This window comes from Artemia franciscana, chromosome 13, assembly GCF_032884065.1.
Source record: "Artemia franciscana chromosome 13, ASM3288406v1, whole genome shotgun sequence".
NCBI classification, from domain to species: domain Eukaryota; kingdom Metazoa; phylum Arthropoda; class Branchiopoda; order Anostraca; family Artemiidae; genus Artemia; species Artemia franciscana.
The window spans coordinates 25,421,174-25,438,553 of record NC_088875.1 but is presented as its reverse complement, the minus strand read 5'-3'; the positions used below and the strand labels follow the sequence as shown (position 1 = coordinate 25,438,553).

The window sequence follows — 17,380 nt, the reverse complement described above, 5'->3', positions numbered from 1 at the left end:
CAAATAAATAAACAAAGAAGCAAAATGTCCGATTTGTCAAGGCTTTATCGATGAGTGAAATTCATTTTTGTGTTTGTGGAAAGCAAGTTAGTAATATTCAGCTCTAAAATAACAATAGCCTGAACTACTTCAGGTGCTAGATTCTTTCCGGAAGAATTATCTAAAGATAGTTGTGGTTCCATCCCACATTCTAGGTCTATAAAGAGGAAAAGGTACAGATGGTTGAAACACGTTTTAGGGATGGAAAATGATAAATTACCACATTTTTACAATATAGCTGGCGCCAAACAGAAAAAGCAGAACCTCCCTGCATTAAATGGTATAGGTAATAAACAAGGATTCATTGAAACATGAACTTTTTGGGAGGAAGAAAAGCAGAGTGAAGAAGGAGCATAGTTGGTCGTGTTGGTCTCTGATAGCTTGGTGTGATGATGAGTTGTCAGATGATGTAGTTGTATGCTCTTTGTATACAGGTATGCCTAAAAAGTATCCATGTCCGAGGCAAAAGTCCTTCTAAAAAAAGAAAAAAAAATTAATGGCGAACACTCACCAAATGCATATGGTATGTATAAAGTAGTTTTCCATACGGCAGCAGATTTAGAAAAGAAACAAATTATTGGAAAGAATTACACAAGTCTTCATGGATGTAGTAACTTTGCCAGGTATGTTCCTGTCACATAACATCAAGATCAAGAAGTTGCGATGCGCCTGCTTAATTTACAGAAGACCAAGGATACAAATCTCACTAATGGCAGGCTTAAAAAAAAATCACAACTAGATAAAATTCGTAAGAATAAGTGAAGATGGTTTGACACCCACTTTGTCCAAATTTTTTTCCCTACTCCATAGGTTGAGCCTGACGTTCTCAGAATTACCATTTTTCCGCTTTTTGTCTTATTGTGTTTAAAGATTCTTAGCTTTTGACTCAAAACACCGGACTTATTTCGGACAATAAGCCTAATAGAGCTTTAACTAGCCAGCTCAGTCTGTGTTTTTCCTATCTACATTAGTCCAAAACTTCAACATCATGACTCATCCGTAATTCTGGAAAAGACGATCGACTAGATAAAAGAAACAGTCGCAATGCGTCTTTCTTTAAAGTGCTCCAAAGCTAAATTAACTTTCCTGAAATGTTACTTCTTTAAAATGAATTTATCTTAGTCAACGCAATACCGTTAAGTTGGGAAACTGTGAAGTGGCTCTCTATTATTTACTATCAGCGGTACCGGTCGGCCATCAAGCATAAAAAAAGAAAAAAGAAAAAAAAACACCCTGTACTCTCTTATGAGGATTTGAAACCAAATGACTCAATTGAGAAACACTAATTTCAGTTACCAGTTGCATATCCACGTCGCATGATTGTTTTTTGACATTACCGATTGTATGGGTAGATTTCCTTTTTTTCCTTCCCCTTCGTATAAAAGGAGTGATTGTAGATGGGGTATGGACTCATTCAATTGAAAACTCAAATTCTAGGGCCTTTTTAAGAGTTGGTAGCTGTTGGAGAGTAATATCTCTACTGTTCTACCCTTTTTCTCTACCCTTCTCTCTATCTATCTCTACCCTATCTCTACCCTTTTTGCTCCCGGGCACCCATCTTCCCCATGGTTTCGGGTAAATGTTTCAAAATAACCATTTCGTCGGAAATGTCCAAAAGGTCCAGAAAAAGGTTAGAGAAGGTCCTCTGAGAATGACACGACTCATATAGCTCCAGGAGCAACGGTCCTACAGTAAGCAAATTGTCAATCGTTCAGTAACAGGTTTTATAATAGAAACAAGGGTCGGGATGTTTGATCCTGGCTGTCTGATCGGCTTGAAAGTTTCAGGGACTCGTTACATGGGCCAAGGGAACTTCAAATTTTGCTTAGGGGAAGGGGTAGGAGGCCGGTAAATGGGCCAAAGAACGAGCTTTTCCGTTGACCTTCGAACTAAAAAGCTGAATAGGTAGCTTTATGATAAATCTAATCGTTTGGTTATATTGGAATTTCGACTGGTCATCATTTTGGCCCTTTTTTGGCCAAAATTGCTATTTTAGGCCGCAAAATGGTAGAAAATATCCCTTTACTCTGGTGTGACCGCTTTTATTTCATGAAAAAGAGTAGGGTAACAGGGCATTTGGTCTCCGTTTGGATGAGGCGTCCCCAGCTATTCTAGGTATGCTATTCTATTTTATAACTATTCTATTTTGATACGATCACCGCTGAAAAAAAGTTTTTCTAATGTAAGTAAAAAGCAAAGTTGAAACTAAAAATAAACAGAAGTGAATTATTTGCGGTTTATGCAACATGCTTTTGAACAAACTGTTACAAACAAATTGGCTCGTGATATTTCCTAATAGTCGTAGAGTTCTGAAAAACTAAAACTTTACTGGAAACTAAGCTTTTTTGAGTTTTTTTAGAGAGTTTAAACCATATGTAGTAGTACTACTACTATAACTGCTATAACAATTACTATTTAAACTATAACTGTTGCTACTCCTACTGCTACCGCTACGACTACTACTACTACTGCTACCAAAGCTACGGGTATTAAGTTAGAACTTTCAGTGAGTGTTAAAGTGGATGTTGGAGGAAAGTGCTAATTATTTTCTGGTCTTTAGAAGACACAAGAAGCATTTACCCTACTCTTTGTTGTAGTTTCTACTCGTTTTGAGTTCAAATTGGAAATTTATTGTAATTTCTGTTCGTTTTCGGTTTCATTTCTTTATCGATGGGGATTTATGGTAGTTTTACCCTTGAAAAATTACTTGACTTTGTTTATGCTCATCTTAAGTTTCATGTTGCTCTTTAGTTTTCTTTGAACAACTTTCTTTGCGGAATTTTTTTCTCAAATTAATGATCAACATGATAATCAAGCGTAGTAGATAGAACTAATGATACTTAGAAGTTAACTTAACCTAAAAACCTAGTCCTTAGAAAGCTTAGGGTACTGTAGTCCCTCTCCTGTTTGTGGCAATTTTTGTTTGTTTTAAGTTGAACTTGATTATTCATTTGAAATTCTGTTCGTTTTAGAGTTTATTTACTCCTCTGTGGAGGTATCAGTTATCTTTATATTTGATCGGATCATTTTTTTTGATTATTTATATCTGCTCGCTATGGGTTCCATTTAATCATCGATAATAATTTATGTTCATTTTAAGTTTGAGTTATTAAAGCAATTTATTTTTGCTCATTTTAGATTTTATTATGGCTCTCTACTTTTCTTTGAGGAGCTTTTTTTAAAACACTTTTCTAATTTAACATTTTTTCTTTTTTAGTTGTCATAGTTCTATTGTTGGCTAATATTAAGAATATTTGTGAAGTTCTTTTTTCAGTTTTGCTACTTAAGACTCTAATTTAATTGTAATTTACAAAATTGACTACTAAATCGATGTGGTGCTTGTTAAGAATACGGAATACACTCAAAAATTACGCTTCGGTTAGATTTCAGAAAACCGGTTCCATAGGGGTGCTGTCCAAATGCTTTATCCCACCACCCTAATGTGTAAATATATAGCCCAAATTATGTTATTATATAAACTAAAGGTTACTATATAAACTGTTATTAACGGTTGTAACTGTTATAGACGGTTATCAAGTTTTTATTATTATATAATAATATTTACCTAATAATCATATTCAGAATTAATGATATAGTCCATAATTGGCAATAGGGGAACGCCCTACAGATATGTAGGTACCTCCATAGGAGGCGAGGACAAGGGGGACTTTATCCCTGGGGTGAATAGTAGAAACCGGGGTACCCTCGCCCAAGGCCACATATATAGGTGGAGGAAGAAGAAGACCCTCAATTGTACGCTCAACGGGGCCCACCGGCGTGTCCGGACGTCCCATGAGCTACAAACTTTCTCCCAGGAATGGGTTAAATTTCATGGTGACGCAGAACACCATCGTGGGAGGATCCTCTAGAGGAGGAAAAGTGAGGCAGAGTGTAAGATATAGATCTATGAACAACGGCCTCTGCAAAGGGCTGCCTCGATCCTTTCGGGTACCTGCAAGGCTAGGGACTTCCCACTTAAAATTAGTTATTCCAACATAAAATTTGCCAGTCACATGGTATTTGATAGACACCTCTTTGGCGAGTAACTGGAGTTTTATCTTTACCAGAATTTAAGAGATTTATGATTTTCAAATTATTGGTAAACACAACATACAGATTATTTTGTGTGTATACTTTTTTAAGATTCCTAGTAATTTTGGGATATATGGGAGGTAAATTATTTTTTGGGGCTTATCGGGATTCTCACATAGTAAATTATCGTTGATTTTATGGGAGTGTTACTCCAGTTACTAGCCAAAGAGGTGTCTATCAAATACCAGGTGACTGTGGCAAATTCTATGTTTGGGAGAACCCACCGGAATTTCGAGAAACGTCTACAACAGCATAAGGATGATATTATCAAAGTTCTGAATTCTAATATTACTTCTGTGTCTTTTGGTTCTGCTTTAAGCAGCCATGTTTTTTAAAATGCTAGCCACATCTAGGCATAAAGTAAGTAGTTCGAGAAGCAATTGAAATCAGACTTAAGATTAATAATAATATTTCCTTAACTAGGGATTTAGGAGAATATTCACTAAATTCTCTATACACAAATTTAATTAAAAAGGCCTTAAGAAATATTATAAAAAACAATAGATATCAAACAATTCGTGGTAACGGACTGTAGTAAGGAGCGACCCGGCTCAATAGTAACCAAAACTCTAAAAAATGAAATTTTGATATCAATAGCTACATCAAAAGAATCGCATTTTAATGCTGATTTTAAATACATAAGTTTAATCAAGTTTAATTTTACCCATCAGAAGTTACGAGCCTGAGAAAATTTGCCTTATTTTTGAAAATGGGGGAAAACAACCCCTAAAAGTCATAGAATCTTAACGAAAATCACACCATCAGATTCAGAACCCTATTGTAGAAGTTTCAAGCTCCTATGGAGGGGGCACCTAGGCCCCCTCCCACGCTAATTATTTTCCTAAAGTCACCAGATCAAAATTCTGAGATAGCCATTTTATTCAGCGTAGTAAAAAAACCTTATACCTATGTCTTTGTGGACGACTTACTCCCCCACAGTCCCCGTGGGAGGGGCCACAAGTTACAAATTTTGACCAGTGCTTACGTACAGTAATGGTTATTTGGAAGTGTTCAGACGTTTCCAGGGGGATTTTTAGGTTGGGGGGAGGAGTTGAGAAGAAGGGGATATGTTGGGGGAACTTTCCTTGGAGGAATTTGTTATGGGAGAAGAAAATTTTCATGAAGGGAGCGCAGGATTATCTAGCATTATTTAAAAAGCACAATGAAAAAATAAATATGAAAAAGTTTTTTCAATTGAAAGTAAGGAGAAGCATTAAAATATAAAATGAACAGAAATTATTACTCATATGATGGGCTCACCTCCTCCTAATACCTCGCTCTTTTTAAAGCTAAAGCATTTTTAGTAATTTCAACTATTTATTCTACGGCTTTTGTGGTCCAGGGGCCATTCTTAAGAAATTGGAACAAAATTTAAGCTTTAGTGTAAAGAGCGAGGTTCTGACGAGGGGGTGAATCCCTTCGTATACGTAATAAAAACATGAGAATACAGAAGTTCGCTACGTAAGTTAATTTGTAAGTTACGTATATCTTTTACTAATAAAAACATTGATAAAAAAAAATTAAAAGTACTAGTTGCCTTTTTAAGTAACCAAAAATCGGAGGGCAACTAGGCCTCCTCCCCCGCTCCTTTTTCTCAAAATCATTCGATTAAAACTATGAGAAAGCCATTTAGCAAAAAAAAAAAAAAAAAATGCAAATTTCGTTTTAATTATTCATTTGCTGAGAGCCAAAATCAAATCAAGCATTGATTCAAAAACGTTCAGAAATTAAATAGAAAAAAACAAGTTTTTTTAATGGAAAGTAAGGAGCGACATTAAAACTTAAAACGAACAGAAATTACTTCGTATATGAAAGGAGATGCTTCCTCATCAACGCCCCACTCTTTACGCTAAAGTTTTTTACTGTTTTAAAAAGTAGAGTTAAGAGAAAGAGTCAAACATTAGCGTAAAGAGCGGGGCGTTGATGAGGAAGCATCTCCTTTCATATACGAAGTAATTTCTGTTCGTTTTAAGTTTTAATGTCGCTCCTTACTTTCCGTTAAAAAAACTTGTTTTTTTTTTAAATTTAATTAACACAGAACCTGTCACAAATAGACCTATGAGATCAGCAGGGAAAAGGCTATGCTGGCATTAAAAACGTGTTTTTAAATCATTTTCTTTCATTTCAATGAATGGCCTCGTTTCATTACAATTTATTTATCAGTCCTGGTTTAACTTCGCTGAGGTAAGGATCCTGGGACTGTTTTGAAAAACTGTTAATTTTAGTTTTATTGATTTTATCCTGAATATACACATATCTTAATCCACCATTCGTCGAAAGAATATTTTTATGTTGTATTTTGTCGTAATTTTTTTCAAGGGAATCTTTTAACGGAATTCCGTTTTGTTGTTTTAGAAAAAAAGAACTTCACGAATAAAAACAGCCAGATCTAGTTCCTTAATCTATTGTCCTAATTGATGTTCCCTTGGTCCTGGAATTTCAAGTGACGTGTATTCATATACCGAAAGTTTAAAACAGGTCAGCATACAAAAAAAGTCCAGCATTTTGCGCAAGGAATCAGTAAAACTACATTTTTATAGAAAAAAAATAATGAGCCCATTATAATAATTCCTAAATATAAGCGATCAATTTTTTTACTCCTGTATTTCTAAGGCCCAGTATACATGCCAGGGAAGTTTTTAGCTAACTGGGGACAAAACAAAACTTGGACCTATTTTGGCGCCACGAAACAATGGAACAATTTTAAGAAACAACCTTTGTCTTCGTTATTTTAGGCAATGTTTTCACTGTATATGAGATAACCTGTCTCTCACCCCCTGTGCCTGTGGGTTTGACTATGTGTTTTCCTTTTTCTGTGTCTATCTTTGTGTGTTTTTGTGTCTGACTGTATATGCATTACCCACATTCCTGTTGAATCTGAGCTACTCTGAAAAAAATAATTCTGGGACTAGTTTCAGGTGTCATAAGTATATATAACAAATCTTAAAAAAAAAAAAAAAATGTATGCTTTCATTCAGGGCTACCTGACCCCGTCTTCATACCCTGTAAGTTATAAATATATCAGAGATTAACAAAATTTGGGTCCATTTTAGGCCGCAAAAACCAGTGAAGCCAAAATTAGTTTGAAATTAGTTTTGCGTGTGTAAAAATTATAATCGTTATTTGAAGCTCTAAATGGAGAGACGAAATATAGGTACCCGTTTTTCAAGCGTTCAAGCTTTATAGAAAACGATCGGTCCTTTTTTGGACAGATCAATAGAAGACCAAAATATATTTTGCCCTAATCCCTAAATTTTTTACTCAGTCCCTCCAATCTTTCATGATTGGAACACCATTTTTATGGCATGGGAACGTATATTGTCTTTTGACTTACTTCACTACTTCAATCAATCAATAAATTTTACAACAAAAAGACATAAACTCCCCTGTAAGGCTCTATGGCCAGGAAAAAAAAGGGGAGAATATTTCAAAGCTTTTAGGTGGATCAGAAAAATGCCTTCTTTACCCCCACATATCCCCCTCTAATTACAAAACATGAAGGCCCTTATCTGTCGTTGCTGAGATATCAAGGATTTTGTGGGCACATATTGAGATTGAGATTTCATTTTGATAACCTGGGTAAATATTTTCTTTTTCTCTACTTGTACAACTCCCTTAAAGTCAAAATTTGAGGCTTATTTGTCCTCCAAAGCCCCCTGAAAATTTAAACAGATCCCCAAGCTGCTTCTAAGATAATCCAGAAGTGAAATTTTGTTAGTTTGGATACACACGTTTCTTCTAGTTCCACATCGCTTCTTGGGGATAGTTTCCAGTCCAACAGGGGCACATATAACAAAATTTTTAAACAAATCCTTGTAGACCAATTATTTAGACCCTACCCTTCAGCCTCTTCCCCTACATGATAAAATATTTGTTTCATTTGGCATAGGGAACAATCCCTGAAAATTTCAACTCAATCAAACACCAGACATAAAATAAGCCTCCTGCCCAATTACACTATCAGGCACCTACTTAAAAAGTTAGTAATTTGCATTATTTGTGGCCCTTGTCATAGAGCCTGTAGTGGCCATGTCATCACTGAAGGCCCACTTATTGGATCTCTCGACTATATATTTAACAGAATGGCTGTCTCAAAACTTTGATCAGAAGTCTTTGGAGTTATCGAAGGGGGAAGGGCTGGGTAGAAAAGACTCACTGGAGGGGTTCGAGTAGATTGTGAAAGGCTATAAAACTTCCAACTTTTAGTGGATTCAGCCCCTGCAAAATTCCTACAGTCAACCCATTTATTTGAAGGGACTCCGTGAATAAAAGAAGAAGAAAATTCAGTAATAAATTGGAGGCTTATGTCTCGTTACTATAGCCAATGATTGAGTGTTGTCTCTAAAAAAATATACGGGAGATACATTGCTCTTAAATAAACAAAAATCCGTCTAATAACAAAGGATGTAATAAATATTATTCCTATAATTCTGTAATATTGTGTTATCTACCACAACGTGCACAATAAAGATAGGTACAGATAAACATGGTACCATCGCTGAAGTTGGCTGACATTGCCTGAAAAAGACAAAAACAACAGTAATTCCATGAATTAATTATTCAAACGGGGTCCTACCCTAATCAGGCTTGGTTTTCATCAGTAGAAAACTTTATGATAGTTTTGATATATTTTCCCTAACTCTACAGCCATAAAACATTGAAAGAAATAACAAATTCCATCTAGAATGTTTACAGAAATGAAAAGCATACGCTGAATTCTCGAAGGCAGGACTTTTGCCTTAGTTCTCATCTGGGAAACTAAATCGATCGAGCACTTGGAGCTTTCATGATTTTGCAAGTGGTTCAGTAATGAAGGGATCCTCCTTGAACACCCAGGGAAACCTAAATATAATTATGTGCCTGAAATATGATGGGATATCAAGGATATAATAAACTGTTTGCTCAGGTTTGCTTATGTATTTTCTTGAAACGTTTTATTGGATGCTAGGGTCTTCCAAAAACAACTTTGACGAGGGTAAGGGTAAGAAATTCTTTAAAAATAATTATCATAAAGATGACACCAAACATAGTACAGATATTTTGACGTGAAATCACTTACGTTTTTCTCTTATCATTAAATAGCTGATAATTTATGCTATTTTTTAGCCTAAAATGCTTTTTAGGCACTTTTGCAACATATTCGTCGCAGTGAGATGATAACATTAGTGATTTGGACAAAACGTGGTCAAACCTGATCATTTTTTTCATCAGCATGATTATAAACTTTTAATTTAAAAAAAAGGATAATCGGTTTGTGAGAAAAACTGAAATGCATAATGAATAATTTTGGGAGGACATACACAAGAACACATATCAATTTCGTAAATATGAGATTTGATTGTTAATAAAGAAGTTAGCATCTTCAAGGTGTTAAAATCTTACCCCATTCCAGGTGACTAGCGTAATTTTTCACAGGTTAATTAGTATAGGCTCCTTTCAAAGAAAGTTGAGGGGAATTTTTCGAGGGGATTTTGGATTTAGTAGTAATTAGATTTTTTTTCACTCAAGGCTTGCGATTGAGTGTTGTGCCTCGTAGTGCTGATTTTATCTGTATTTGTAGGCATTTGAAATTTCTATTTTTTTATTTCTATTATTGATTAACTTCCTACATGGTTAGACAGGAGCCGGTCTAGAAAAAAATCTTGGGGGGGACCACTGGACCAATGGCGTCAGCGTGACTTGAGGTGGGCACCAAATTGACAAGTTTATTTTAAAAAAGATTTAGAAAAGAAAAAAGAACGGAATAAGGGTGCCAGAAGTTTTTTAGGGGGAGGGTCGCCCTGTCTGGCCTCATTGATCTGTCCTTGGCATAAATTGCTTTTAACTCTTTCATTTATCTATTTTCAACCAAATTAGCTATATAGTTAAAACACATAGATAGACAGATTTATTCACACGAAAGTCCTATTGGGCCATTCGCTATTTAATTAGTCACAAAACTAAAATTAACGATTTTTTTTAGAGTGGAGGAGGTTTATTGTTAGTAAAAATTTATCTTTCGAATTCCGGTTTTTTTGGATATTTTATCAAAATGTCCGGAAATATACTTCGATCCCCTTCCACATTCAGCCACCAGTCTTCGTCTCTTATCCATTCTATGCTCGCGCCCAGGTCATTTTTTTTTACTTTTATCCAATTTGAACTTTTAGCTACAAACCTACTTTTCCATCTGTCATTGTGAATCGACAAATAGCTATAACTTCCGTTATTACCAAACGTTTATCTAACGTTTGACACAAAGAAAAACCGATTCATCTTCAGCATGAGTTTCTATATTCGTAAAATAGGGAAAAGATAGCAGCAACCAAATATTTTTATGCCAATTTTGCAAATTTAGACTGAACCGGCTGAAGATAAATAATTTTGTTCGTTTTAAGTTTCAACTTTGCTCTTTACACTCGTAGGAAAGGCTTGCTTATTGTTGTTAATTGGGTAAATTAGCTACAAATAATTGATTAAATTGACAAGTTGACTTAAAAAAAGAGTAAAAAACGAAAAAAGAACGGAATGCAAATGACGGCGCCCCTGTGTTTAGATGTACTACAATAGTAATGGGGTGGAACTGGATTTTCTGCATGGCTGGGCGAGAAACTATCTGACGGGATTGTTCATTTTTCAAGGGGAGGTAGAATTGTCTCAATCTGATTGTAGTACTGACACTGAGTTTGTAATATTGACACTAAGTTTTATTTTTTCTATTTTGCGACAACCACGATTTAAAAAAAAGATTAGAAACGAAAAGTAGAAACAATGCCTTAGTCAACTAGTTGCGCTTAATTACATACAAATTGTTGTTAACTAGCATATTTAAAATATTTTTGAATTATTTTTTAAACTTTAGTGACCGGAAAAAATTGTTTAAAAACATAACCAATCCGGCCATAATGATAGTCTCTTTGACCTAATAGAAACATTTGTTGCATTCTGTGGTAGTCACTGTACAGTCTAGTATTTTTTTCAACTTCTTCTAGTTTTTTCATCAAGTGTCTGTCTGCTAATATCTTTCTCTAAACAGTTCGTGCTCCAGACACATGATAAAACAGCATAGCTCACATTGTTTTATATTACATGTTCACTCTGAAACTTGGTATTTAATTTGTCCCTCGTAGGCAAAAGCAGGTGTCACTCCTTGGGATATGCTGCATTTGAGTAATTAGCATTACTCAAAATAAGTATGTTGAATACATGTTATTGTCGTTCATTACCATTAATCCATTAATAATGCATAATATCTCGATATTAACTGCTTAATAATATGAAAAAAACTTCGTTTTCTTAAAGAGTTAAAGAGGCTGCGTCCCAAAGTCGAACCTTAAAACGTACAGGAATTAGAAGAGGCAGTTGGGGGGCTGCCGCCCCCCAAACCCCCAGCTTTTAAAGACTCTTTTGTACAGGTTTTTTTTTTGGGGGGGGGACTTCATTGTTACTAATTACTAGTTTCTGCGCAATGGTTCTCCTGTCCTCTTGTGTTTAACATTTTTCGAAGTTATTCCATTATTCATTCATTTCAATTTTTTGTTAATTAAAAGAGGGCCTTTCCGAAGCCAAGAGCTGGGGGTTAGCAAAAAAACAAAAAACCTGTACAAAAGAGTCTTTAAAAGCTGGGGGTTTGGGGGGCGGCAGCCCCCCAACTGCCTCTTCTAATTCCTGTACGTTTTAAGGTTCGACTTTGGGACGCAGCCTCTTTAACTCTTTAAGAAAACGAAGTTTTTTTCATATTATTTCTGTACGTTTTTCTACAATCTATGGTGGATGTAATTTAATAATTCCTGTACTCCTCGTACAGGAATTAGGAGAGGAACTTGGGTGGCTGCCGCCCCCCCCGCTTTTAAATCATTGTATAAAATAGAAAAAAAAATAGATAGAATGACCGAAATGTTTCTTTTGCTCATAAGAAGCTAATATTCTGTTATCTCTCAAATGATAAGCTGTCCAGGTGTTATCAAAAATTTTTCTGGAATGGAGCTGGATTTTTATGATGCTTGCAGTCATTTTCGCCGTGCCGAGCTGATTATTTTGATGTACTTGAATGTTGATATTCGTAACTTTTAAGAATTTCAAAAATTAACATGGGACTATTAGACTGTTAGGACTATAAGAAGACTATTAGGAGAGGCAAACCCCCCGCTTTTAAAGACTCTTTTGTACAGGTTTAATTTTTTTCATATTAATTCTGTACGTTTTTCTACAATCCATGGTGGATGTAATTTAATAATTCCTGTACTCCTCGTACAGGAATTAGGAGAGGAACCCCCCCCCCCGCTTTTAAATCATTGTATAAAATAGAAAAAAAAATAGATAGAATGACCGAAATGTTTCTTTTGCTCATAAGAAGCTAATATTCTGTTATCTCTCAAATGATAAGCTGTCCAGGTGTTATCAAAATTTTTTTGATGTTGTGAAAAAAAACCGCCCGTAAGGGACTTGAACCCTTGACCCGAGGATTAAAAGTCTCACGCTCTACCAACTGAGCTAATAACTTGCATGTGTGTAAATATAACTTCTCAATAGCTTTTAAAAATTTCAAATTAACATGGGCTCTTATGGAGAGAAATCCGTTAATTTAAATAGCTAATGGGTGGTTTCTGGAAAACAGGGAAGGAGTTATCGGATCAAGCTGAAATTTCGCGGATAAGCTCCTGGGTCGTAGGGGACCTTAACTTGTGAATTTCAGCCCGATCGGACAACGTTAAAAGGGGTGGTGGGGAGTTGGAGGGTCGAAACTTTCGGGGGGTTAAGATTTTCCTACGAAACTTTCATGGGCACTTACTCGGAGAATTCCGCATCGAATGAGTCTTCGTACACCCAGATCCGATGTCGGATGTGACCTGTAGGCGTGGCGAAAAAGAAAGTAAATGAATTTTAAGTGGCTATGCGTGGTTTCTGGAAAACAGGGAAGGAGTTATCGGATCAAGCTGAAATTTCGCGGATAAGCTCCTGGGCCCTAGGGGACCTTAACTTGTGAATTTCAGCCCGATCGGACAACGTTAAAGGGGGGCTTGGGTTGACAGGTCGAAACTTTCGGCCAGATTTTCCCCATGAAGAAAAAGTTGGAGGGGGATGAAATTTTGCAGGTTTCTTAGTTGGAGCTCGGGCTACGAAATGCATCCCTCCCCATCCGTCTGCGACCACTGGAACCGAAGATCGCTTAACATTGTCGTGTGTCGCCTCTTTATAGAGGCACGAGTGTGCCTCCTTGATATCGAGTTTTTTTTTTCAAATTTGAGGAATTTTCAAATTTTTAGCGGCAGCCCTGGGCAGAAATAGTAGTTTATTTTAGATAGTTCTTCCATGTATCAGCCCTAAAAAAAAGTGAGTGCTAATTTTTATTCTTGAAATGTTTCTTTATTTATTTTTCTTTTTAGTTTGACTTTCACTAACCTATGTCCAAGTACAAGCAGTTGGTAAGAATTAACTGTTAGATTAGATACTTTTTGTTTTTTTTATGGTTAAAATAGTCGTCTAATTATACCTCCTGTAGTTTGTGCTAGAAACTAACAATTATAATTATTGTGTCAGCATGGGGAAATTTATGTTTATCTTGTATTACATTTTCGTTTTCAGGAAAGTAGAGGGTCTGAACCCCCTCAACCGCTCCGCTGGTATATATGAGCGTAAAGTTCTCCTGACAAAAACGCAAGGTGCAATGAAAAAGATCTAAGGGCAGATTTTTCAGAAGCAGCATAATCAATTTTTTTTATTTTTTTTTATTTATGGTACTTTCTAATTTCAAGTTTTCCAGTAACAAAATTTGGACTGATGTAAAAGGAATATTGTCAGGATGGTTTGTCAAGTAGAACTGTCATTAAATGATTTTGGTTCTTCCAACAAGATTGGAATTTTAAGTTCAAGTTCCAGGTGGTTGCCTGGTGAATAAAAACCAATAATGTAATTAAACGGTCCCTAATGATTGATGCCTAGCACTTCTGTTTATTACTGAATAACTGAGTCCCAGTAGCAAGTCCATAAAAGTGGAAAAAAATGTGAGCCGCAATTGTGACACAAAGTCAAAAATGAGCCTAATAAACAATTTGGCTAAATTGCACTATTTGGTCAAGATCTTTCAAAATACCGAACTCTCGCCCATATTCACACGGTATTGCCTTTGTAGACTGCGGACCATTGCCCAATGTGAAAGCTACCATAAAAAGAAAACATGGTAAGCCACTAGATGCCATTTAGAAGATGGTAACACTGCACATCCGAAACTTTCCTGAAAAGGTGGCCGTATTCTTAAACATAGCTCTTCTGGGTAGTTTTCTCTTTTTCTGTCTTAAATTGGTGCTAGTGTATGCCAATTTTGGTTCCTCAAAAGATGGTAGTTTTTTGTTTTAGGTTGGATTATAAAAACAAAACTGTAGCAATTCGAAAATTCTCTGAAATAATCCTACATTATTTGAAAAATATTTATGCAAAGTATTAAACATTACTCTCTATAATTTTAGTGTTTCTTCATCTATTTTGCGCTTTTTAAGTATTTGTAACTATTTTAACTTTTACACTATTAGATTCTATTGTCTTGCAATCTATTTTGGGCTTTATAAGTTTTGTTTGTAATTTAGTTGACTAGATTTAGACGAAATTAGTCTTGTGATTGCACTCAGGGGTGCAGCTAAGAAGAGAGGGGACTGCCGTGCAGTGCCGACACATTAGATTCCAAACTACGAAACCTATAACTCCCCCTCCAAACTCGAAACCCAGCTGCACCCCTGATTGCACTGCATCCTTTAAAAAAAAGCTTAAATTAAATAGATAGCACGAGTCGAACATCAAAAACAAAATAAATCTTGTCCCTTAGAAATGTAGACGTCAGACTTGACTTCACATCTGACGTAGAATAAAACAAACGGTTAAAAGGCTTGGTGTAGCTCCTCTTTGTATATATGTTACCCTGAATGTCCGAAAATTGGTTGATGTCGACATTCACCGGTGAAAATTCGAAATTCCTTTTTCTCTGCTTGGATTCAATTAGCTTTGCGAGTCAGCTTTTTCAATCTTATGCAAGCTATAATGGTAAAAGTTCAAGTTAGGATAGATTATGTTAGTTTAGGCTATGCTAGGTTAGATAAGGTTAAGTTTGGTTCTAAGATTTAGAAATGGGCGAAAAATCTAACCTAACCCAGGGTAACCTCAACTAACCAAACCCAACCTATTCTAACCTAACCTGTCATCATCAAACTTTGCATCAAATAGAAAAGTTGACCCGCATCGCTGGCTAAATCCATGGAGAGAAGAAGGTATTTCGGATATTCACCGGTGAATGTCAACATTCGCCAATTTCCGGACATTCACGATAACATATACATTTACTCCTCGTTTCAAACCAGGGATATAGGAAGTAAAAACATTATAATGGTTGTCTTAGGCCAATTTCTGAAAGTCATTGACATAATCACTATGATTTTTGAGTGTTTTGAATCCTTACATGATTGAATTTAGAAAATCTCCTTTCTACTAAAACGCTTCAATTCAAGGGTGTTATTCGTAAAACAGATGAGTTTTCAAAAAGTAATACTTAATGCAAACCAAAGTGTAAGTAAAAATAAAGACAATGCGTAAAAATTAAAATAAATCACTGACCTATTTTTGACGTAACACCCTAAATTAGGTATTTCTTTCTAAGACCACCCTGCCTTTCTATGGCAAACAAATAGAAGTTAAAATGAAGATAAGTCCATTTATTGGACTGTGAAAATATATACTAAAGTTTTGATATTTTGACCACGTATACAGCGATCGATATCTTATTTTCGATACCTAATTTAAGGTATTACGTCAAAAATATGTCATACATGTGGGGATATGTGACCAATCAAGTAAATAGCTATAAATTCAACAACATTATTCTTGGAATTAGAATACGAAGAAGATTTTGCCATCTTCATTATAAATTCAATTTAGATTTGGGCAATATTAAAGAAGAAAATTTACAACTCAAGACTTTGGATGAATTCAGATATTGAACTCTCTGAGACAAATCCAGTAAATGAACCGGAACTAATTATTTTGTTCTATGTAAATATGTTACTTTTAATTTTAATGCTTTAGTATATCTGCTGATGATGATCGCTGTATTTGTGGTCAAAATGTCCGGATTTTTTGTTTCTACTTGTATCTATTTTCACTGTCTAATAAATGGACTTATTCCCATTTGAACTTTTATTTATTTGTAAACTATTGACTTGAAAAAATAATAACTTGCAACGTTGAAAGGATATTAGTTGAAAGAAGAAATTAACATCAAACTAAGTATTGCAAAGTTCTACCCTAGGAGAAAACATCAGGTGAGAAAAGAAATATATTGATTTCACAATTATTTTATGTTTTCTGACAGGAGTGAATCTCCAGCATTTTTATTGCGGGGGGGGGGGAGCAAGAAGAGTCCATATCTGGATAGTCAAGGGGCATCAAAAATAAATAATTTTTTGTCCACATTATTGGGGGGTGGCAACTTTAAACACTGTTGAAAAAAGTTAGTTTCAAAACAATAGAATTCCAGTGAAAAAAGGACAATTATTCAGCAAATGGGGGGTTCTGCAGAGTTTTTGTGGAAGCAAAATTCTGAGCAAGGTCCCAAAAGCAACAAAAACATGATTTTTATCAGGATTAAATTCTGACTTATTTTTGAGTTGCTTGGAAAAAGTTTAAGTTTCGTGATTAAATTCTGACTTATCTTTGAGTTGCTTGGAAAAAGTTTAAGTTTCGTGATCAATATTATCTTAGTAAAGAAAAAAAGAATACATAGTCGATCTACCCATTTTGTACATCTCTTGTTAAGGTTGAAGACTATTAAACCCAGAATTAGAGGATTATTTGCGTTTCTAGCGTCTTCTTTTCTTTTCTATGTATTTGCTTCTTTATAAATTTTTGCTGAAATGATTATCATTTCCTTTGGAATAAAACTAAAGTTAATTGCATAAATTATTGTCTTTTTAGGGATCAGCAGACTCAAACTACTCTCACCCATCTTCTGATCTCTCTCTTGACGAAGAGAGAGAAGCGCTTCGCAGGGAAACCGAACGTCAAGCCCTGGCACAGCTTGAGAAAGCAAAGGTTAGCAATTGACTTTTCTGTTTGTTCTATTTGTCCCCGACCTATAGATATATGCGTAAGCTAAGCTGCTCGGAGAGGAAGGGCTATAACAATATGATTTTCCTGAGGGGTGGTGTCGGAGCCCTAAGAAGAAACTTGTTTCAAGTTAAGCTTGAAAAAGTGAGGAGGGGGGTGGGACGGCAAGATTGTTTTCAAG

At 35.4% G+C, this 17,380-nt stretch overlaps 1 protein-coding gene across 7 annotated transcripts in view; it reads left to right on the top strand.

Annotated features, from left to right (window-relative positions):
- The window catches only part of LOC136034714 (voltage-dependent L-type calcium channel subunit beta-2-like), a 179,845-nt gene that overhangs the window by 73,008 nt on the left and 89,457 nt on the right, over positions 1-17,380 (top strand). For 4 of the 7 annotated variants that reach the window (XM_065716063.1, XM_065716064.1, XM_065716069.1 and 1 more), the window contains one exon: positions 17,068-17,184. In XM_065716063.1, the coding sequence (XP_065572135.1) occupies positions 17,068-17,184 (117 nt within the window). Of the gene's footprint in view, positions 1-8,881; positions 9,038-13,496; positions 13,536-17,067; positions 17,185-17,380 lie in introns of those variants that run through there. The other 3 variants (XM_065716066.1, XM_065716070.1, XM_065716067.1) reach the window with 2 other exon arrangements.